Here is a 24,241-nt window from a genome sequence, read left to right as displayed (position 1 = left end):
CCAAACAGGCTGCCATGAGAAATGATGTTGTATTCGACAGCTCAACTTCACAGAAACATACTACAAATAACAGGTTCCTATTAGAACAACTGTGTTCCCTGTCCACAGGCACAAGCTGTTAAGCCAAGCTCAGACAGACAAGACGACATCGTTACACGAGGGGGGTTAATCTTACCTTGAAGTAAGAGTGTGCAGCTGCTCATTTCAGAGAAGGGCTCTGCACTGAGGTTCCTCAAAGCCTCCGTGGGAGCTTCCCTTCCAAAGCAACATGCCTCCATAAGGAACACCTGGAATTCAGTGCAGACCAGCTCATTCCCCGTCCCTCACCAGCTGACAGGGGTGGCTCTGGTGTCACCTTTTAACAGCCCGTGCTTTCGCTGCGCAGGACGTGGCAGCTGCAGAACCAGCACCAGATTAAACTCCACCACACACTGAGACTGGCTGAAGGTTTTAATGGCTTTGTACAGATAGGCATTTTGCAGTACCAGAGTTGTTCCACAGCAGCTGCTTATACAAATCTTTACACTTCTTAAAACTCCCACAAGCATTGACTGTACTGATCTTGAGTCACTGGGGTGCAGCGAGCTCTGAGGAGCAGCGTGTGTATTCTGACCATGGCTACAGGACATGCCCATCATGGATGGTAAAAGCTTTCAGCTGAAGTCAGCTTCCTTCTTCCTGCCCTACCAGCAGGACTGTCAGCTAATTTCCTTCCTCAAAGCACAGTCAGGACAAGTTAACAGCCCCACATCAGCCAGCCAGGAAGAGCAGCAGCCGCTGCAGGGCACGGTACCACTTCAGCAGGTAAAAAACACTGTTATTTACATGTTGAGAGAGTTGCTGCAGGAATATATTACACAAATCAACGCTCAGAAGTTACACAGCAGCAGCTTATGCCCAACCAAAAATATACATTTGATGTATACAAATTTTTAAAGCTTGTGACAGGCATTGCAAGCGTCCATAGCGACATTAAAGTATCCTCCATGACATGGCTACAACAAACTGGGACATGGAATGCTGTCAGACACCACTTCTGCTCCTCTGTGTTTACTTCTGTAGGTATTTTATTCAAGTTACCACAGAAAGGACCAGGCTGTGGTGACCCTGCTATCACATACAGGCTCGAAGGATCTAGAAGAGCAACACAACTTTCAGCCACCAGTTCAGTTCTTCCAGTGACACAGATTTACTACTTTAATTCCACAAAGGTGAGGTAACACCCTGTCCCCCTCACTCAGGTAAAAACCAGACAGCTACACAATGGAACAACAGAGTAGAAATGCTTTACTGAAACTCTGAGGAGAGCTGGAGATCTACAAGTGCTTTGCACATCCTTTAATTGGTTTTAAAAGGCAGAACTTAGATTAGATACCAGGGCAGACCTCACCATGCATCACACCAGATGTGCATCAACTCCACTCCTTAAATTTCAGTCCCTATCAGCAGTATTAACCATCCAGGTTAGAGGCACAGGAAAGCTAAAGCACTTAAAAATGATGTGTTTAACCTCAAGGTTATTTCCCCCCCCATTTTAAAACACAGATCTAGGAATTCAGTCTTCTCAGGTTCCCTTCCCACCCCAGCAGCAGAGCAACCAGCCCTCCCCCAGTTTGCTCTCCCAGTCTAGCAGATTGGTAAGTTTTCCACAACTGCAGGATTTTAAGGGCCACACAGTAACAGAGGTTGGTCTGTGGGGAGGGAGCAAGGGAAAATCCACACTCTGCTCCTCCCAGTCATTCACTAGATACTGATTAAAACCTCCCATTTGACACAAGGAATTTTTACGAGTTGTTTGTCTATCTAGCACACACTGTCTGGCATATTACACAGGACAATAACCTGATAGTTTGCACTATGTTTGAGGTTAACTCTGCTTACCATAAAGCAATAAAAAATGGGAAGAGCTAGGAAGACTAGAAGCTAGACAGGGGAGAACTGCACTTTGTGTGTGGAATTCCTTTTGCAGCTGGCTAAGTACACTCTCTAAACTAATGAAGTCAAAAAGCACAGTCTGGAAATAAATTTGTTTAAAATTACTTTCCTATATTCAAGTATCAGATAAATTATGTAAGACTGTTTCTGAGATAAATGTCAGGCCCACGATGGATTTTAAAAACAAAATCAGTAGAAACATCATCTGGAAGAAAAGGCTGGTTAAAATACAGGCATGTCAAGCTGTGACGCTTAAATTAGTGCAGGTAATTTCATAGTAAATCCGGATATCCAGAGATATGCACAATAAAACCACCCCAGTTCTCAGAGGAGTTCAGAAGGTAGAGGATAAAATTGCACTTGGTTCAGAACTCGTTCCACGGCGAGTCCCTCCCGCCGGGTCGGGGGCGGGGGGAGGGACCCCGCGCTCAGCGAGCCCCCGGGGCCGGTCCTCCCACGCCCCGTCCCCGCGCCCGGCGGCGAGGCAGCGCCACGGGGTCACTACCTGTCCTGGCGCTCGCAGCCGGGCGCCCGGCCGCCGGGCGCGGGGGTCTCCAGCACCGGGTTGACAAACCCCGCGTACTCCGAGTTGCCGTTATCGTCCATCTCCGCGCTGACAAAGTCGTTCTCCCACTCCAGCCCGTTGGAGTCGTCGGAGGCCGAAGCGGGGTGACTGCCCGTCCTCCCGCTGTGCAGTTTCAGCGCTGCCCGCAGGATGTCCTCCTCTGTCCGGGAGCGCTCCCTCATGGGGATCATCCTGGTCATGCCTGCGATGGAACAGACGCTCGTGAGAGGGGCATCCTTTTGGGGAGAGAACCTCACCATTTGTTTAAAAGCCATGAAAAGAATCACAGAGTCACAGGGGTTGGAAGGGACCCCCAGAGCCCATGGGGTCCAACCCCCTGCCCAAGCAGGGTCCCTGGGACAGGGCACACAGGTCGGTGTCCAGACGGGGCTGGAATCTCTCCAGAGAAGGAGACTCCACACCCCCTGGGCAGCCTGTCCCAGGGTTCCCTCACCCTCACTGGGAAGAAGTTCTTCCCCAGATTGGTGGGGAACTCCCTGGGCTCCAACTTGAGCCCATCACCCCTTGTCCTGTCCCCACAGACACTGAGCAGAGGCTGCCTGTGGCCCCCTGGGTCCCACCCTTCAGCTATTGATCCCCATTGATCAGATCCCCTCTCAGGCTGCTTCTCTGCAGGCTGAACAGCCCCAGCTCACTCAGCAGGGGAGATGCTCCAGGCCCTTAATCACCTCCAGAAACCTTCAGACACCCAGCCTCTGGTAATCTCACACCTCACCATCACCATTTCTTTCCTGGTGGTGGTGGTGTTCACAGGCAAATCCAGTTTGCAGTGGGCTTTGGCCCAAGTGAACACAACAGCCAGCTGTGTTACCCTGCAGAGGTCAGAGGAAGACAGACACCACAGTGAAGCAGGTCACTAGCAGGGTTTATTTCTCCTGCACACACAGCCTGCTGATCCTATGCTACAGGCACTTAAGTGTTAGAAGATTTTTGGTACTGTGCTATCTCCAGGAGAGGTAAATGTCCTGTAACACTCCTGTAACTTACAGACAAACAGATGAAACTGCATCATGTGAAACACGAAGAGAGCAGCTAGACTGCAGATAGACAATCAGGCATGTCTGTCTAGAAAAGGGCTCCAGTCTGTCTGAAAAGGTCTGATGCATTTGACACAAAATAAGGAGCAGGAAACTGCACAAAGTCATCAGAAGATGCTGTTTCTTTTGTCAGTAATTATATTCTCTCATGGTTTATCCAAACCCTCCCACACCACTGGAAAGAGGAGAGGGGAGGATTTAAGATGCTCTTGTTATTCACTGGATGACTTCTACATCCTTAAACAAACTTGGAGTGACTAGCTAACTGACTGCAACAAGAAGTTACACGCTGCACGTAGCACACAGGGCTGTGCAGGGAGCCACAGGAGGAGTCACCAACGAGTTAAACTTGTTCCCTCAGACTCAAGTGACAGATTTTGGTGTTAACCTCTCACAGGTCTTACAGAGCTGTTTTCAACCTGATCCTTCCTTCCACACCAGGGGCTGATTGAAGCTGCTGTCCACCTCAACACACACTGCCTGCCACAAGTACCAATCCAACACTGGTACTACAGGTTCTTTGCCTGTCCCCTGTACGTGACACCAAAGGACAGAATCACTGTATGGAAACACTCCTGTGTTAAACCCAGGACACTCACCCTGCCCATCTTCTCCTGGCACCCTCTGTCTTTCTGTACACTTGTTATAACAGTGCAGGGCACAACCCACACACCTGCTGTGCTCACAGAGCTCCAATGCACAATCCCATTTCAGTACTACCAATACCTAACAGCATGTACTACCTGTAGTAACACATACACCTAGTTCAGAATCTAGGCATTCCCTCTGAAGAGCCTCCTAACTTAGTGACTTATATAGGGAGGAGCTTTGTCACTGTGAGGGTGAGGGAGCCCTGGGCCAGGCTGCCCAGGGAGGCTGGGGAGTCTCCTTCTCTGGAGAGATTCCAACGCACCTGGATGTGTTCCGGTGGGATTCAGTCTGGGTGACCCTGCTTTGGAAGGGGTTGGACTAGAGGATCTTTTGAGGTCCCTTCCAACTCCCAACATCCTGTGATTCAGCCAAGCAATACCATCTTTTGTTACTATTCCAAGACTGGTTCTTCAGCCCCCATACAACTCTGCCTACCAGCAGTAGAAAAGTGTGACTGGACCCTAACTGAACAGGACAGGTAACAATCCACACCCAGGGTGAACTCTTCTTTTTGGAGCCCTTCAGTCTCCACAGTGGATTCATAGAATCCCAGCCTGGTCTGGGTTAGAAGGGACCCCAGGGATCACAGAGCTCCAACCCCCTGCCACAGGCAGGGACACCAACCTCCAGGCCTGGAGCTACACAAGGCTGCCCAGGGCCCCAGCCAACCTGGCCTTGAACACCCCCAGGGATGGGGCATCCACCCCCTCTCTGGGCAGCCCCTTCCAGCCCCTCCCCACTCTCTCTGCACAGAACTTCCCCCCAGTCTCTCCTCTCCCCCTTCCCTCCTCCAGCTTCACTCCAGCCCCTTGTCCTGCCAGTCTCTGCCCTTTAACAAGCCCATTCCCCTCCTGTTTGTATTCATGACAGCACACACAGTAACCAAACCTCTTCTCTACCAGGGAGAAGAGATGCAAGCATCACAACAGCCAACCCTTGCAGATTACTCCCCTTTGTAGGGCACAGGTCAGTAGTGGTCAGAATGGAATGAATCCTCCTCTCATGTGGTTGCCAGTAGTTATTTAGAAAGATCTCACATTAACAGAAGAGTGGGAGGGCTACTCAATGTGTAGAAAAGGCAGAGAAAGGTATTTCCCATATCTTAGTCACTGTGTAGAACTCAAGAGTTCCCAGAACACTGTTCCACACTGGTGCTAATTACTCCCCACATCAGTGTACTCCAACTACATGATCCAGCCCCAGCTCCTCTGGAAGGCTGACAGCTCTTGTGCACACAAGCTATAAGAGATGCTGGGTGGTTTTAGGGAAATCTGTGGAAGTTAAGTCTTTAAAAAACATCTGAGTGCTCTCAACAGTGCCATGTTTAAGCTACACACAGATTGTAAAAAGAGTACATTAAAAGATTAAGAAGTCCACTATGTCATGGCTAAGAGATATCCTAGCTTGGTTTTGAGCTTAACACACACACAAAAGCTTTTACAGTTGGATTAAAGAACAGAGAAGATGCCTAACAAGCAGCTGCAGCTAGGAGGATAGCTGGGACACTCACTCAGAATGCAGACCTAATGCTCCAGTAGAAGCTAACATACAAGTAATTAGGGGTCAGAGAAACTGTGCTCCCCAAAATACTTCAGAGTCCTGCCTGACCATAGAACGAGCTGCTCCCTCTGACACTGCCTCACAAGAGGGCAGCATTTCCTCACCAGCAGTTTTGTTGCCAGTGTACAAGCCAGTTACACAGTTTTATTAGGCAGATAACCAGTTATCAAATAAATCTAGGTAAAAATAATTTGCAGTTTAATCATCACACAGTTAAATTCCATCAGGATCAAGTTTTAAGTCACCTGCCCTTTGGAAAGCAGCATTTACAGCCAATGTAGTTCAGACTGTCAGCGTTTCGAGCTCAGAATGGAGCAGGATCAATACCTTCCTCATCTTCCCACTCTAAGTCCAGGGAGGTGCTGTCGTCATTGCCACTGGTCGACTTGGTTTTGGTCATTAGGTCACAGCTGCTCTCTGTGTTGGGTGTCAGCACTGTAGCATCAGATGAAAGTCCTACATAAAAGAGTAATTTTAATCCATAAACACACTTGAATTATGTTCAATGCACACAACTAAACTTTCAAAGAAAGGATTTAATGGGCTTTGTGGCCTTCAAGCCTCAGGAACATCTGAAAAAGCAACACTTCATCCATCACTTCAAAGATTACATGGTAGCTTTTTAATAGCATCACTAAGAGATTACAAGGGGAGATATTTAGCAACACTGACTAGAACTACAGAGAAAGTTAGTGATCTGTACACCAGACCTACAGACTTGCAAAACAAACCCAAAAAATCAACTCTCCCACAAAAAACCCAACCACAGGTTGTGCTTCTCAAGAATCACCATCAGTCCCCCAACTTCTAAGTCGCTATCACATATGTACTGTCATCACAGCTCATGGATCTCCTCTGAGCTGTTAGTGGATTTTTTACTACATCAGTCAAACCCTCTCCTGCACTTCATTAGAAAAAAAATAACCACTAGTATGACTACTTTGCTAAGAAATGATTTAAAAAGCTATGCACACATTTGCATCTTTAACATGCAGTTGAAGTTCACCGCACTGATGCTGCCTCCACGAAGCTGAGTGGAAAGCCTGAGCAAAATAGAACCTGACACTGGACTTGTTTTACAGACCTTGATTTTGGGAACTGGAGTGACTGTAGCACGAGTGGTGTATGCTGTGGGTTGGGGTTTTTTTGGCTTTGAATGCTAGAAGCATCAGGTATTGGAGAGGAAAAGAAACTTCTCCCATGTTTTTATAAAAAAGTGTATACACATCCTTAGTGTGCAAACACAGCTGAATAGTCACCTGGAAAAAGAAATCCCACACTGTGCTCCTCAGAGTCACTTACAGACACAGGTAAGGAAAGGAAGACTTACTGCTACTTCGAAAGGCTTCATACTGGAATTTTGTGTTTCTTAAGAAGGAATCAAGATCTTCCTCTGCCACAGAGCTGTAAGAACAATGCACGTGTTGGGTTTAGCTTTAGACACCTCAGAGGATGCCAGAAAAGATGTGTTAATGCAGATACTCCCCCATGCTACAGATTGCTCACACCTTGTACTAAAATCTTTATAATATGATCTACAAAGTGCCTTTTCATTCCTACTCATCACAGCCTCTCCCAGTCTGTTTCTGCTCCATTTTCAGTTGAAAATGAATGAACTTCCATCACAAGACAACTCTTCCCCTCTCATCCTGTATCACTTTAGATAACGCCCCCTAAATTTTCAATTACCTTTTTAACTAACACATCCCATCCTGCTTACTGCAGTCCTGCTCATAGAACCTGGCTGGTTCCCACTCATGCCACAAAGATCTCAGTTTTCACAGCTCCTTTCCTAACTGCACTTCGCTAACTGAAAATCCCTCCTGGCCTTCTGCCACTTCTCCTAAACTCAGCTTCCTTTCACAGCCAGTTTCTCTGGGGTTCTCCCCCTTCTCCCACTGACTACAGAAGGTGGGAGCAAAGAGGATTAAATGAATGAAGAAACAGGCAGACTATATAAACCACTCAATTACCCATCTGATTCACATGTCTTTCTACCCAGCATTTCAAGCCACATTTTTATTAGCCAATATTTTACATATAAAAACCTTTTTAATATAAACCACTAGATTATGTGCACACATATACAGAGCCACAGAGTGCTTTGGGTTGGATGGGACCTCAAAGCCCATCTAATCCACCCCTGCCATGGGCAGGGACACCCTCACCAGCCCAGGGTGCCCAAAGCCCCATCCAACCCGGCCTTGAGCCCTGCCAGGGATCCAGGGGCTGGGAATAGGTTCAGTTTTGTATCAGTCTAATAACTACAGTGAAAAACAGAATCAATGCAATCAATTTATCATCTGATTTCAGATGAATGGCAGTAACTGGCTTGCAGTCAGCAGCTATGCAGTGTGAAGGGAACCACAACAAACGGAACCCACTGGCTCAGAAACCCTGCCTGTGTTCAACAAACGTGGAATTGCTCTTCTTGGGAGGGAAAGGTGAGCAACAGAAGTAGAACAGTCATGGTTCTGGATTATCATTAATAAAGCGTTCTCTCTTACCTCTGGTACTCTCCATTATTAACAGCATGTGCTCTCTGTGTTATCCTTTGCTGTCTACGTTGCTGTTGGGAGAAGTGAACAGTTGAAAAGCTGAATGCAGCCACCCAGAGTAACACACTCGATGCACTAACTGCTCCCTTAACCACGACAGCAGGAGCAGCATTGTCCTGGCCCCTGGAGCAGCCTAAGTACAGCCCAGGAACTTTCAGTCAAACAAAGACCATGCTTTATGACACTGAAGGGATACATGGAAGTGGCAGTGGGTGCAGTCTCAGACATCTCTGCATTTAGAAGGCAGTGTTGTGAACAGAGCTCTCAACATTTTAACTTCTCACACACACAGAGTCCCACAAACATCAGTTTGTCTAGAAACAGGTGAAGATCACCTCACTTGTGATGGCATCGATCATCCTCTCTTCTCAAGCAGGTACTGTGCACACACAACACACACTCAGGTCCTGCTCCATTTGTTCTGCTCTGTGGACAATGTCAGCCTAGTACTTTAAAAGAAATACTTCCTGCAGGTGCTTTTATCCCTGCACAGAGCAATACTGCTGTCTCCTCAAGTTGTTTGTATCAGCACTAAGTACTTCATTTATATTAATAAAAGCTTTGTTGCCTTGCTGGACCAAAGATCTGAATACCTTTGTGCTCCTAAGGTAAGCTCTTAAGCTTGCATGGCATCACTAGGCAAAGCCAGAATGAAAAATGCAAGACAAGCCGTAAGTGCATTTCTTCTGCAGCTGCAAGAAGAACAGCATGTCATGGAACTGAGGTTCTGCTTCAGTTTTGGGGTTAGGGTAACCTAAGTTGTCTCAAGTCTCTTTTCCCCCCACCTTGAAAGAAAGAAGTGGAGCATAAAACCTGAGCCCATCACCTAGGTGATTGAAGGTCAGTTACAAAGCAGTAGCTGTTCACCAATTATGGCAAAAACTGAGCTATAAATGAGCTAGTTTTATAGACAAGCCTGATGTATCTAGCTACCATGTGTTTAGAATTCTCTTCTCAGCCTTGATGGATCTGTCCCCACAAAAGAAGAGTGGGGCTAAATAAACTAGAGGTTGTGATGCCAGCTTGGACTTCATGTAAGAACTGCTCTTCACCAGCAGGTCTTCTGAACTCACTGCAGAGAGTATTGTGCCATCCCAACAATGGCTTTGGTGCTTGGCACACACTCTCCATCTCAGGTATCTGAATGAGAGCCAGAATAAGCAGGCTGAAACCAGTAAGGGAATGGGAAGCACAGAAGTAGCAGTACTGCATAATCGTGCTATAGGTGCAGAGACTTTAGTACATGGGGAGAAAGAGAAGGGGATTTGGCACCAAAATAGTTAACAACTCTGCAAATACCTATTGCTGACACACATAATTTTAAGCTTCATATACCTGCATCACATCCAATTTAAATTATCAGGCTGTTTTGCCACATCACACTGTGCTAGACACTTGCAAGCTCCAGGACACACGTGTACTCAGATTCCTGCTGTTACAAACCCTGGCATTCAGTGAGGGAACATCAGCAAGCAGAGTAAGTTTCAGGGATGCCATACTTTCAAGGAGAAAGCCACTTTCTCATGGAGAAGTGCCCACAAGCAGGAGAGAGATCACTTAGGTATTCGGAAATGGCTTCTGATTAATTTAGAAAGGTTAAACCCTTGTTGTGTATCAGGACAAGAAATCCCTGTGAGGCTGGGAGGAGGTTGTTTGCAAAGGAGATAAGTGGCACTAATTTTAGGAGAAGAGGAAATTAAGTCTCTACAATACATTCTGTCTCAGGTCCCAGCTTAGATGCATTTTAAAAATAGAAGGCAACAAGAAAAATAGCATTTCTTACACAGAACTTCCACAAAACCCCATTAAAGCCATAGAACAACTTACTTTTGCTGACTTTACATAGCCCAGAAGTGTTTAAAAAACCCAAGCAAGCAAGCAAGCAGGCAGGCAAAAAAGGTCAGAAGGAATTAGGCTTCCCAAATTGACCAAATGGCAAGAGGAGAGAAAGCAGGACGTGAAATGAGACCTGTACTTAGCAGCATAAATAACAGATGAAAACACAGTCATCACTGTCAATCTGGGAACAACTTACAACTCACCCTTCTGAATATAGGCAACAGACCAGGTTAAAGATCTCCCCATTCCCATTGGAGATTTTAGGCTTTTTCCAGTTCATCCAAACCTGAACTCTAAGAAGTGTTCTAATGAAGGCATATCACACAGTTTCCTTGAACACACTGCACCTGCAGCCACACACATTACAGGCTGACAGAGAAACATGAATGTGCTCTTTTCAACACACACACACGCTTCAGGCAATCTGAAAACTGGGGCAGACCACATACTTGAACAGCTTATTAAAGTGGCATTAAACACACTGATAACGTTTAAACTGCAACAGAAGAAACATCAGTAATAAACGCTATAGGGATAGAGAACAGCATCTGCCTTCAAAAAACCCAGGAAAAGATAAAGTGGCTTTTGTTTTGCTTGATCAAGCTCCAAAACCACAGGCATCAGCCATCTGAGAGCAGGCACAGGTATGTCAAATCAAGGCTGCTGGAAGATATCACTGCGCTCAGGCTGCAACACACACAAACCACAGAGCGCTGAACACTCCAGGCTGGGTGGGATTTCAGGAGGTCATCAGGTCCAACCTCCCACTCCAAGCAGGCCCACAGGAAATTCAGAGGACTCAAACATACCTTCCAGTTAACACAAACAGGTCCCCAACACGAGAAGTACAGTTTGCAAGTTTAAGTGATGCTTGCATGCTTAGTTTCAGGGGGTGGGGTGTGCTATACAGCCACCTCAGAGCACTTCACCCATCAGTAGCTTGCACAGATTGTAAGAAGTCTGTTAGGCTCATTAGAGATTGAAATCACACATCTCATTAGTAATCTATACCCAGTGAGGCAAGTCATTTCAAACAGGCATGCTTGTTTTCAGCTGTACTCCCACATCAGGTAGGATTTCTCTGCTGGAATTCACAAGCCAAAGCCATTTCCCCATTGCATTTCCTGAGATGTAAAGGATATTAGGAAGGTCTGCATACATAGAAACAGAACAGAAGCTCTGATATATATTGGGGTCTTCTTCCCCTCACCTCCAAGAGCTTTTTCTGCTTTGCTGCCCTGGCTGCTTCACGTTGTGCAGCATATAAAGCCTCCTCTTCTATTCTTAACTTCTCCTCTTGTAAGGCTAACTGTATATGAACAAAACAATAATGGTTAACAAAAGCAGAACCTATCTATCTTCCTATGAATAAAGCCATAAGTTCAATAAAACAAAAGAGCTACTAGAAAATAAAAATTAAAATAAAATTGGCTATAGCTAAAACATTTTTCTTCATTAACTGGATCTAACAGCTTCCCCCTCCCAAACATCCCAACAAAATGAGACAACTAAACATCACCCTATGGAATAAACATCATTTCTAGGGAGTAGCTGTAAAATCTGTTCAGTCTTTTCAGCTGCATATTTCATTGGTACTTTATTAAAAGTCATCCCCAATTTCTATGCTGCATTCTTCATCATACTGCACTGACTGCTGCAGCACACCAAAGCAAGGAAAAGCACCCATAACTTGTCCTCCTTCTACAGGCAGCTCTGTAAAAAGCTGACCACAAGAAAAGCTACGTTTTGCCTTTCACAGAGACTAAAACACGCTCAAACCTAACAGATCTGTCACAGCACCAGCCCAACCACTCAACCTCTCAGCTCAGCAGCAGTCTCTGATGCAGGCTTTGCTGTGCACCCATCTGCCTATCCTGCAGCCTAAAAAATACTGACTGATTGCTGAACAACACCCAACCGGTGTGTTCACCAGAATGGGATCTCCCTGTGTCCGTGGCTGATCTTAACTACTTCACAAGAAAAATCTACCTGCACCTTACTAGCTGTTGTAACCACTTACCTCCGACTGGAGCTTCATATCAACCACTCTCTGCTTTTCAGCAATGGAGTCATAATGCCTCTCTTTCAAATCAGCAATTTCTTCCTCAGTCAGAGGTCTAAAAGCACAGGGAAAACACAAAAAGGCTCGATTATTTGTGCATGACAAGCCCAAGGCACTCAACCACATCCCCCCAGTCTCTGTTGTCTCTCCTTATTCCCAGAGCCTTTCTCTGGATCTGTACAGCGAGCATGTTTTCCAAACACCTTCTCCTTGCCAGCAGAACTACTGGAACAGAATGGTTAGCATCACTGTGGGGCAGAGCTCACTCCTCATTGCTTGTTTTGGTCCCCCCATTGTGAATTGCTCCCCTTCAATCTGTGGCCTATTTTAATCCTACTTTTACTCATTGAACAAACAAGACCACAAAGAGATCATCATGGTTATACTGCCCTGCTTCTCTGGGACCACTGACAGGGAGTGATCTCTTTGGGAACTATCACATTTCACACCAGATGCCTAACACTCCACCACCAAAGCATCCTGGTGCCTTCACACACCCCCTCTGAGCAGGGCATTAAGTTTCCAGTGATACATGAGTTTTACCACGCTCACATGGGTGTCAGTTCAACCCCAGTGAGTGTTTTGTAGCTTTAAATGCGATCTCTGGGAACAGGAATACAGATAAGGATTCTCTTCCCGCATGGTTCTGCACGCTGCACTATCATCCACGCTGCTGTGACACCATTAAGTGTTAAGGTTAGTCTGACATGCATTGTTTTCACATGTCTGACAGCTAAAAAGACAAAGGTTTTGATGGGAACTCTGGAGAAATGCAATAGCCACAGTGGGATAGCAGAGGGAATCATGAAGGGTGGAAAAGACCTCCAAGCTCATCTAGTCCAACTGTCTGCCAACAACCTACACGGCTCTCTAAACCACATCCCTAAAGAAAGAGTCCAAGTCTTACCTGTGACTGCTTCCTGGGCTTTCCCCCTGTTAAACAACAAGAAATTGACTGAGTATTTGATCATCTCAATCAATTTTAGGGTGGGAAAAGCTCCAGTACAAAATCAGTTTCTCCCATATGTTGGTTTTAGAGCTGGATGCAGGGAGGGAAATCCCATTTTAATTTGGAGCTTAAATCAAATCTTGTTAATCAATCAACTGAAGTGGCTAGCTAAGTAAAACAAGTACTCCCAAGTGAAAATAAATACACCCATGATTTATTTCAGAAGCCAAACCACTAGTCCTCAATTTTTTAAACACAAGGTACTGAGAAGTACAGAGTGCATTCCACCCACTACCAAGTGGTATCAGATTTACATGAGCGCAGTTTTAAGGCCATCTTCTGTTTTACTGAAGTGCTGTTCAGCCAGTCTACCCATCACTGCAAAGACAGCGCTCCCAGGAGTGGCTGCAAAAGCAACCAGGTCCTTTAACAGAGCATTTAGTGAGTCTCACAAATGAGTTACACCAGGAGTAAACTATCCTTCAAGTCTTGACACTGCCCCGGCCCACCCCTTCACCTTCCTAATGTCCATAGCACTCTCTTCCCAAAAGGGTCACTTCCCATACTCCCCCCAGCAAGTTCTCTCTTAGGTCATCTTCATCTCCCCCAAAGTGCCAAATACTCATTGCTGGAGCAAGCAAAACTCCAAGTAAAAAAACCCAGCCCTGCAATTGAAGCCTACAATGTAGCACAGAGCCACTGTTAAGGGTTGTAGTAGCAGGTTTCACATTATGGCATCAGTACTTACCTCATCACTTTCCACTAGGTTCTCAAACTGCAGAGAAAAAGAAGTAAATAGTCTTTACAATTCAGTATAACAAGCTGCTAAAAACATTCAGCAAATATACCAGACAGATTAAATGTGTCAGACACTGCTCCAACAGTAACAGGGGGTCTGCAACAGAATTTAGTAAAGCCCCTACTTTCAGAGAGCAGTACTTTTAGAGTAGGACCTGTCTTCTTACCAGAGCTTCTTTTCTTAAACACAGCATTCTCCCAAAGGGAGAAGAGTCAAAATTGAGACATTCATGTACTTCAGTGAGTGCCCTGATTAAAAAACACAAATCTCATGATCTTATAAAACTGTTACTAATTTGGTGTATCTCCAGCATTATAACACAAGCAGTGGGAAGAGTGGCACAGCTGACATCACAGAACCGTAGGGGCTGGAAGGGACCTCCAGAGATCGAGCACAACCCCCAAAAACCTGGTGCTTCCACCCAAAGCTCTCAATTTGAAAAAAACAGAGGATATTAAGGAGTATAGCACATGTAACCACTGCCTCACATGGCACCCACAACACATCTCCAAACACTTTTGGATAAGCAATTCCTTTACTGAGGATGGGTTACCTTCTATCCCCAACCCTAAAACCAAAGCAGCAACAGCCACCACCCCCTCCCAGCCTTGCAGGTAGGGACTAAAGGCAATGCAGTGCTTAATGCTGGAAGCCAAACCAGCCCAGACCAGGCAAGAACACACCAAGCTGCCCAAACACATCCAGCAGAAGTTCAGACTGAAGCTCTCCACGTGCAGTCAGTACAGCACACACAGAGGTCAGTCCCTACAGGAGGGCTCCTCCTTGACCTGTACACTAATTGCTGTAATAACTGTAATAACTGCTGTAATAATTGTAATATGAGTAACAGTTTGTGAGGAGGACAGAACCTTCTTTTCCCTGTCCTGTCTCTGCTGCAGGAACACTCCCTCACAAGGAGCAGCTGTGTGCTAAAACCCATTTCCCCCACCACAGAAGCCTGATGCTCTCCTGAAAGGCAAAGCAGTGATTACAGTTATCAAGGTGGCTCTCAGGAACGGGGGCAGTCTGGACAGTCTGGGATTTTTAACCTTAAGAACCACTTTGAGAAGGCAAACCAGGTTATTCTGAGCAGCTTAATTTACACAAAATAACCTCGTGCTACCCTGAGCCAGAGGGGGGTACCTGATGGCTGAGAAAGGGCCTCTGCAGTGAGCCAAGTGGAACACAAACACAACTAACTATAAAGTAACCAACCCCATCAGATGCTAGCTTGCTGTAGGATCAGACTCATGATCCCACACTGAGACAAGAATCATGGAATGGCATGGATTGGAAGGGACCCCAAGGGTCCCAGAGCTCCAGCCCCCTGCCACAGGCAGGGACACCAACTTCCAGGCCTGGAGCTACACAAGGCTGCCCAGGGCCCCAGCCAACCTGGCCCTGAACACCCCCAGGGACGGGGCACCCACCCCCTCTCTGGGCAGCCCCTTCCAGCCCCTCACCACTCTCTCTGCAAAGAACTTCCCCCCAGTCTCTCCTCTCCCTGTTCCCTCCTCCAGCTTCACTCCAGCCCCTTGTCCTGCCATTGTCAAGTCACTCCCAACACAGCAGGGATGAAAGCTGCAGCAGGCAGACTTCAGAATGCTCTGGTGCCAGGGATGAGATCACAGCAGTTACTTCTCTTCTTCCCAAGGGACAGATTCAACTGAGATGGCACATTAATGTTCTGAGGTGCTCCATGAACTGCCACCCAGCACAGCATTAATTTGGTCTGGAATAACCCAGAATATTTATATCTACACAAATGGTAAAAAGTGTTAAAGGCATTACTAGAACTCAGCTTTTTTCACTTTTATGTGTTCTTGGGGGTATTTTTGAAGTCACTAAAAATGTAAGCACTCACCTCTATAGTGAAGTGTTCTCCGGTTGAGCATGTTCTGAAATACTTTGACCTGGAAAAATAAGGCTACAGTTACACTCCAGAACAGCCTTCAGTTCACAGCAGAAGGAAAACAAGCCTGGGCATTTCAAAGAACTTCTTAAATCAAACAAAGTCTTCAGGTATTAAGCACCTTTACTTGTTAACCTGTGCTCTGCATCTCTACTAGAGCAGAGATGCAAAAGCATGTAAACATCTTCTACAGACCTGCAAAAAGGAACACCCTCCTCACCTGAGGAGGCCAGGCTTGATGCTTACAGACACCCCACACGTTCTGCAACACCTTTAATCCATTTTTCTCAGAAACCCAGTATTTCTGAAAGAACTGTTGCTCACCATGGTGCTCAGGTTGTACAACACCAGCATTAAACCCCCCACATTTTATTTTGGCAGCTGGGCACAGATGGAAGGCTGATCCTCAGGTAAAGACAGCTGCAAAGAGGTCAGGATAATACTCTCCCATAGAAATCATTATTAACAGCCTGTAGCTTTATATAGGGAATTAGTTGAGAATCGAGGAGGAGACTATCTTAACACCATAAAAAAGCAATACAGTAGGAAGTTACCCAAGCAGCTTTATACCTACTGAAAGAGGTTTGGCTACCATCCCAAAGAACATCCAGACATCCCCTTCACCATCCCAAAGAACATCCAGACATCCCCTTCACCCAGCTGTTTTAAAAACCAGAGTCTCCAGTTGCAAGTGATGACTGCTACCAGGAATAAACCCAGGCATTTCCATACTGGCACAGGAGACCACTCTGTACTTGCAGCCAACACCTGCCTCCCCTACACCAAAAGCAAGGCACCAGCCAAAGCCTGAGTGATTTGCATCATGTTTCATGGGCATCAGGTTTTTCTTGATGAGCCTGTTTGGGTACACCTCTCCTGGGAACTCACTGCACAGCCTCTCCTTCTCTACAGCAGCACAGAACTGCCTTCCAGTCGATCCCCAGCTGTGAAGCCAGAGACAGAAGGCCACTTGATTTCCTGCACTGCATCCCAAGAGTAAGTGGGACACGTGGCATGCACGTGTCATTTCACTGCTCCCCCTCAGAGCAGCATTTCAGCACACAGGCACCAACACCATTAAGAAACCGATGTACACAGCAGGTACAGCTTACATCACCAGGCTGTAACTCATGCTCAGCTTCACAAACATCAACAGGGAACCTATAGAAAGAGACATGGCAGCAGAAGCTTACTAAATGCAACCACAGGTAGCCAAAGAGCAACGACACTTCCAGGAAGAGGTAGACATTCTGCTACCTGCTGATCTAACTCTGCACCAGAGTTTGAGCCCTTAAATCCCAGAGCAAGGATGGCAGAGTGGGGTCATCAGGAAGAGAAATCGCAGAATCTGTAAGGTTGGTATCCCATCCCCCAGCACATTAACCTCAGCACTCAGCTTGGTGCCATCAGCAGATGTGCTGAGGATGCAGTCAGTCCCACTGCCAGTATCATTAATAAAGACATTAACCAGCACCGGCCCAGCACAGACCCTTGAGGAACCCCACTTGTCACCATCTTCCACCTGGACTTGGAGCCCCTGACCAGCACCTCCTCACCCCCACGCACGGCTTCAACTTCCCAGTGAAATGCTGACAGCTGTTACTATTCACCTTTAAACTGTTACACTATTTCCTGAGACTTGAGAAGTATTTAGGTTTGGTAAGATACCAGAGAAAACAGTTCAGCTAACAGACCACAGGCCCTACAGAGACGTCAGAGCACCGAGGACCTCAAGCTGTTTAAAAGCCTAACTTTCCAGCACTCAGACACATCTATCAGAGTCCCAGAGTGCCAGGGCTTGGTGCTCCATTCTGCTTTCATGCAAAGCAATGTTATCTTTTATTTAACCCAAAACCAGTTCATACAGGTCACACAGGGGTGTGGGGCCACTGAAAACAAACACTGAAGTCTCTTAAAACCAGGGCACAAGTTGAAATTACTTTTTCCACAATAAACCCTAAAATAATGGTTTCCATCTTGCCACATGAGAAACCCTCCCAAGCTAACCACATCCTAGAGATAACCACAGCCTAGAGATAAGCCATATTTCTTCTTCACACTCTTTCCTCTCTTCCCCCCACCCCTCAAAACACTCCTCTAGGAATAGAAAAAAACTTATGGTCAAATATAGTGGCAAATTAGCTATGACCTACTTACTAACTACAGCTGCAGTACTTAGAGCAAAACTATTTCAGCTGAAGCATGAAGAGACTCCCTAATAAAAGAATTACCACCTGAAAGTTTGTGGTTTCACAGAAAAAGTTAAACTTGCACCACACTAATGAAGGTTTTTGGCATTTCTGTTCTCTCTACACAGGCTCAACATAACTCTAAGAAATCACTGCAGCTATTCATAATTCAGTCTCTGAGATTTTCAGCATAAATCCAAGCAAAGGCGACTTGTAATCTTGCAGGATACTGAAACACTTGTTAAAAACAGTATACTTAATTGTAAGAAATAAACTCTGAGTTAAATAACTAAGTCTTGGAGGATCCAAGAACAGTGAAGCACTAATTGAGGGGGGTGTGGTAGATAGGTGATGAAAATAAACATCATTAACTTGATGAATTACATCACCCTGTTGTAGAAGTAGCCAAGCCTGCAGCATTTGGTAGCAATCTAACTTGCAAACTTCCCATACCTGTAAGACACATTTTACAGCTTTGTTTTTTAACACAGTTCCCTGCCCCTCCTGCCAGGGTGGAAGGAAAATACCCAAATTGCTCAACTCTTCACCAAACAAAGATAACACCAGACACGCATGAACCAGCTGCCACAGGCAGCACTGATGATCTTGGGGTTTCTGTGAGCCCATCCCTGCACACAGCACTCCAGGCTCAGGCTCCAAAAGGCATCCCAAGGTGTTCTCTGTACCATTTCATCTTCTTAAGACTTTCACTACAGTCTAAGCAACACCCAAACAAGTGTACATCAGGGTGTAGTTTCTCAACAGCAGACAGGCAGCAAGATTCATTTCTGATATTGGAACTAAGAGAAGCAACACACACGTGCAGAAGTAGCTGAGCCATCACAGCAAACAAACTTCTCCTTTCAGAGTATGCTTATTAAAATGTCCTCTTTAATTCCCCATCACTTCAGAGAACGGCCTCTCTCATCAACTGGTGCGTCGGCACTCATGTGCCACTCCAATGCCCACCCAGGCAGCAGGGCACTACTCACAGGGAAGGCTCTGCAATGCACTAAGCCTGGCAATTAGGCAAGTAACTCTGGCAACCATCTGCTGAAAAGGAACGGGAGACTGAGGCAGCGTGGCAGAGAGCTAACGAGCGATGCTTCATCAAACACACCTACCGAAGCCAAGTGCTAGACCAGATGACTCTGCTAAGACCAACGAACACACGAAGGGGTAACAGAGCATTACAACATACAAGAAAAAAAGACTACAGGAGGAAGAAAAAATAAACTAAAAATTCATTTGGTGGTTAACAGTCACTTTAGATGAGATGGAACGATAAGAGGTTACCCTGCATCTGGAATTTGCTGTTAGAGCCAAGATAGTCTTGTGCCTTTTTGGACTTTGCCTCCCATCCAGTGTTCATAAGTCAGCTCAGTAGTCAAAGGGTGTGGAGGAATGAAAGACCAGAGACCCACAATCAAAGCAGTAATGTAAAGGGCAAACACATACTGACAGACCTATTGTAACTACTCCTGGCTGCTAAACAACCAGTATTAGCCTGTAAGCTGAGACTCTGCAATGAGACACACGAAGCAAGAGCCTTTCAAGTACTACCTGTTTTTCTCAGGACACAGCACAAGTAATGGATGTGGAGGCTTTTAGATATCCTCATATCCTCTGCTAGAAAGCATTAAGCAGCAGCTATCCTCCACACACACTGCCCTGGTCTTTCACCCACGTCTCTTGGGAAGTATTCCTAAAAGGCCTTTGGGACCAGCAGAACACCAGACTTGCCTGCTAGAGCTGATGTGGCTGCAGGCTGGCAAGGTGTAAAACACCCAGCCGACCCGCCCAGAACAGCTTCGCTCCTACTGCACCAGTCAAAAATAAGTATAAAATACTGATAGGTATGTGGAAGGAAGCCAAGTTCTTGTGCAGGTAAGGAATCCTCCCCTTCCCCACTGCTTTTCCATGCGCTGCTTGTTGCAGCAGACAAAAGAAACCCCCAAACAAACAGGTGACTCGCTCACAGGGTGTATAAAAGTTCACTCTGACCTCCTGTAACCATCACCCTGTACCCCCCAGCCCCAGTGCCTGGCACAAAGAGCACAAGACCGGATTCCCGACAACGCTGGGTCTCCCCTCCCTCTGCACAAACACAGCATCCCGCCGGGATACGGGCGGCTGGGCTGGAAGAGAAGCCCAAGCTGCCGCCTCTCCTTGCTGCGCAGCCTGGAAGGGGGCTCGGGACCCACACCGTCCCCACAGACGCTCCCCAGGAGCCGTATTACCCTGCCCGCAAGCTGCGCAAGGACGGGCAACCTCTCGACAGCATTTCATCAGCTCCCGCTGCCAGAGCGGGCACTCCACAGGCGGTCTACGGCTCTCTGCTCCCTCCCCCGCCGCTGCGGGGAGCGGGCGGCCTGCCGCCCGGGCGCGCCCGAGCCCCCGCACCTCACCTCCTGACCCCCCGCCCCGCCCGGCCCACAGCGGCTCCCCGGCCTCGTCAACCCCCGTCCCGCTACCAAACCCCCCGAGAACGGGAGGGGAGCGGCGAGCAGCAGCCCCGAGGAGCTGCCGCCCAGGGCCCGCCAGCCCGGCCGCGTCCCCTCGCCTCACCTCCCGCCGCGGGCGGGAAAGGCGGAGCCGGGCGGGCCCGGCACCTCCCCGCCCCGGGGAGGGGAAAGGAGCAGCCGGGCTGACCGCTTACCCTCCGCCCCGCTGGATCCGGCCGGCTTCCCTCCGGAAGAAGAGCCCGCAGCACCACTGCGCCCAGCAGTTCCCCATCGCATCCTGGGCGGCGGCAACAGCTCCTCCTCCTCCCTTCAGGCGGGCTCAAGCCGCCCCTTCCCCCAGGGGCCGCGGAGCAGCGCGGAACGCGGAGAGGAAGGGCAGCCGCTGGCCCTACAACACAAAGGGCCGGGCGACGGGCGGAGGCTCCGCGCCGACAGCCTCATGGCCGCGGCCGCTGCGCAGAGGCGGATGCCGCATGCCCCGAGCGCTGGCACCGCCCCGGCGGCTCCGGCCCGCCCCTTCCCGGGCGCTGGCGGGAGGGCGGCGGGGCCGGCGGGCTCGGCGGGCTCGTCCGTCTGACTGAACACAAGAGAACACCCAAAACCCCCTCCTCCCCCCAGAATCCCGTCAGCGCTGGAAATGCCGGAGGTCGTTCCCCTTAAAGTCTGTCGCCAAAGGTATTTTATTTCCCTTCCAGGTGCGGTTCGGGGGATAAGGGTGAGGTGGGTGATGCCCTCGGGAGGCCCCAGCTGGAGTCCTGTGTCCAGAGCTGGGGCCCAACACAAGGGAGATGCGGGGCTGTTGGAGAGGGGTCAGAGGAGCCCCGGGGATGCTCAGAGGGCTGGAGCAGCTCCCCTAGCTCCAGGCCTGGAGGTTGGTGTCCCTGCCGGTGGCAGGGGGTTGGGCTCTGGGACCCTTGGGGTCCCTCCCAGCCCAGCCCAGGCTGGGATTCTCTGGAGTCGCCTCGGGTGGGGCATCAGGGCCTGTGAGAAACCCGCATGGGAACTGCGGGGCTGTGTCCTGAGGGGAAACGCGATGGGGCAGTGGGGGGAAGGCAAGCTTACCACAGAGCTGCCCTGGAAAGCAGCAGGGAAAACACCTCACGGGGTTTAATAAAAGCTGAGCGTAGAGCCTCGTGCCTGGGAAGGAATAGCCGCTTGTATTGGTACAGGCTGGGGTGAGCTGCTGGAGAGGGGCTCTGTGGGGAAGGACCTGGGGGTCCTGGTGGGTGACAGGGTGCCCATGAGCCAGCAGTGTGCCCCGGGGGACGAGACGGCCGGTGGGATCCTGGGGGCATCAAAAGGGTCATGGCCAGCAGGTCAAAGGAGAGGAACCTCCCTCCCCCTCTGCTCTGCCCTGCTCAGGCCCCACCTGGAGTGTTGTGTCCAGTGCTGGGCTCCCTGGGACAAAACAGACAGGGATCTCCTGGAGAGAGCCCAGCAGAGGGTACGGAGGGGATGAAGGGCCTGGAGCATCTCCCCTGCGAGGAAAGGCTGAGTGACCTGGGGCTGTTCAGCCTGGAGAGAAGAAGCCTGAGAGGGGATCTGATCAATGGGGATCAATAGCTGAAGGGTGGCACACAGGGGACATGGGCAGCCTCTGCTCAGTGTCTGTGGGGACAGGACAAGGGGCGATGGGCTCAAGCTGGAGCACAGGGTGTTCCCACATTCAAAGGATCCCGAATCCACCCTGATGGAAATTGTTATCAGTTGCACTCAGCTCAGAACACCGCAAATGTCTAACTTACACTGTGGATACTTGAAAAATTAAACTATCTGGTTCTTCATTAGTTTAGATGCAGGGCTGGGTTCACTGGAAGGCTACCAATTTAGTTTTCGGGGGGAAAAAGCTCTTCTAGCTATCAGCTTTAAAATTGTCTTGCCCCTTTGTCATTAACCTGGGGGATTTCCTTTCCCATGGTCGTGGAACATCAGAAGAGCTTGATGGAAGAAAAATATTCCAGGGTTCCATAGGCCAATGTGAAAAAGCTTCACCAGTAATTAATACTTTTGAGGAAAAGAATCCATTTCAAGGCCCCTGATGGCTTTTGGCATCACATGAGAAGAGATGAAAGGGTTTCTCTCAAATTATCAACACTGAACTCGGACAGCATCATCAGACTGAGCATGGGCACGACGTGGCTTAGCAAGATCTCTCATTCTTTTAAAGTCTCTGGCTTTAAATCATAGCACTGTACTGATGCACATCATCACAAGCTGACAGTGACGTTATGAAGGCTGCTCAGAAAACAACCTGTAGCCAAAGGAAATCATTGTTAGCTTTAAGTTAGTTGCTGATGGTAAAAAACAGCATTACACGACAGTGAGGTGGTTGGAATCTCATGAATTGGCATCGGTCACAGTCCAGAAAGTGGGAAAGGCTGATTGCTCGTGTTGTTTGCTATGATTAAAAATAAAATACAAGAGCTGTCTGTGCCCACAAAGTGAGATTTTGAAGTCTGCTGTGCATGTGTGCTTGTGCTTCTCATTTAGTGATGCCAAAATCTGTACCTCAGAAGTCAAAGTATTCACTGGTTGCCAAGTTTAACAATCCATCAGCCGTGCAGAACGGATGCTGGGACCCAGAGAAGGCTCTTGCTGCAATACCGATGAGCAGTTGAAGGTGGGAGGAATATAATAAATTAATGCCAACTGAGTTCCAGATTTGTAAGAGTTTTGGGTTTTTTTCCTGGAAACATGAGGTCAGCCTTGAGAGGTGCATCATGGTGATTGCACACAGGATGTGAGAATGAGGATGGTCCTGGTCGTGGCCAGGACAGAGTTAACTTATCCAAGCAGCCAGCACAGGGGAGCTGAGTTACCCCGGGGCTGTTTTCCACAGGGTGGCATCACTCCCCCATAAAAGGGGGTTGAGGAGGGGGTGCTGCCCTGTGGCTCTGGGGTAGTTTGAGAGTGGCTGGGTGTTGGCTTGGTCTTTGAGTTGGTGAAGTGTTATCATTGGGTGAATTCTGCCATGGGGCTTGACTATTGTTCCCCTTTTGTGGTGTTGTCAGTAGACTGTCCTTATCCCAACCCATGGGTGCTCTGTCTGTTTTCCCCTCGGGTGCTCAGCTGCTGCCTGGGGCTGAACCATCACAAGGGTGAAGAGCAACCAGGAATGAATTGCAGAAGGTGATGCATATCACCATGACTCAAGAGAAACAGGATGAGGGTTTCAGACAGGTTATTGGAATACGTGGTGCCTCACAATGCCGTTCTTCCAGGGAATTGGTATTTTGGCAGAGCACAGTACCCCTCTCCCAACACTCCTCCTGGTGTTAAGTTGTGCCTAATGTGTGCAGAAATTACATTTTTAAAACAAAACGTGCAGCAAGGGCACATTTCATAGCAGATTACTCTGCTTTTCTCACTGCCCCATTCTTAGCAACACAACCCACCTCGCAGCAGCGCGGAACAGTCACGATGGTAATTCACACGGGGTGGGCTTTCACCCCGGCACCCTGCCCACCGCACGCTTTCACGCCAGGACCACTCAGTCATTTGTTCTGTAGGTGTCTCAATGCCTTTAAAATAAGAACCTCGCGGGGAAACGCTTTATCTGAGTTATAGATGGGTCTGGGCTGGGAGGGACCCCAAGGGTCCCAGAGCTCCAGCCCCCTGCCACAGGCAGGGACACCAACCTCCAGGCCTGGAGCTACACAAGGGTGCCCAGGGCCCCAGCCAACCTGGCCTGGAACACCC

General features: G+C 48.2%; 1 protein-coding gene across 1 annotated transcript; it reads right to left on the bottom strand.

The window, feature by feature from the left end:
- Nucleotides 1-2,415: 2,415 nt before the first annotated feature.
- On the bottom strand, nucleotides 2,416-20,813 carry AP1AR (adaptor related protein complex 1 associated regulatory protein; the record flags this gene model as incomplete). Its single annotated transcript, XM_084262768.1, has 10 exons — nucleotides 2,416-2,702; nucleotides 6,097-6,225; nucleotides 7,100-7,173; nucleotides 8,277-8,338; nucleotides 11,377-11,475; nucleotides 12,187-12,283; nucleotides 13,136-13,161; nucleotides 13,926-13,952; nucleotides 15,841-15,889; nucleotides 20,737-20,813. The coding sequence occupies 10 exons, from the start codon at nucleotides 20,811-20,813 to the stop codon at nucleotides 2,437-2,439; spliced, it is 906 nt and encodes a 301-aa protein (XP_084118894.1). The 3' UTR covers nucleotides 2,416-2,436.
- Nucleotides 20,814-24,241: the final 3,428 nt, after the last annotated feature.

Source organism: Gallinula chloropus (genome assembly GCF_964237585.1).
Source record: "Gallinula chloropus genome assembly, chromosome: 4".
In the NCBI taxonomy this organism is placed as follows: domain Eukaryota; kingdom Metazoa; phylum Chordata; class Aves; order Gruiformes; family Rallidae; genus Gallinula; species Gallinula chloropus.
Note: the sequence above shows the minus strand (reverse complement) of the source record. Positions and strands in the feature narration are given on the sequence as shown.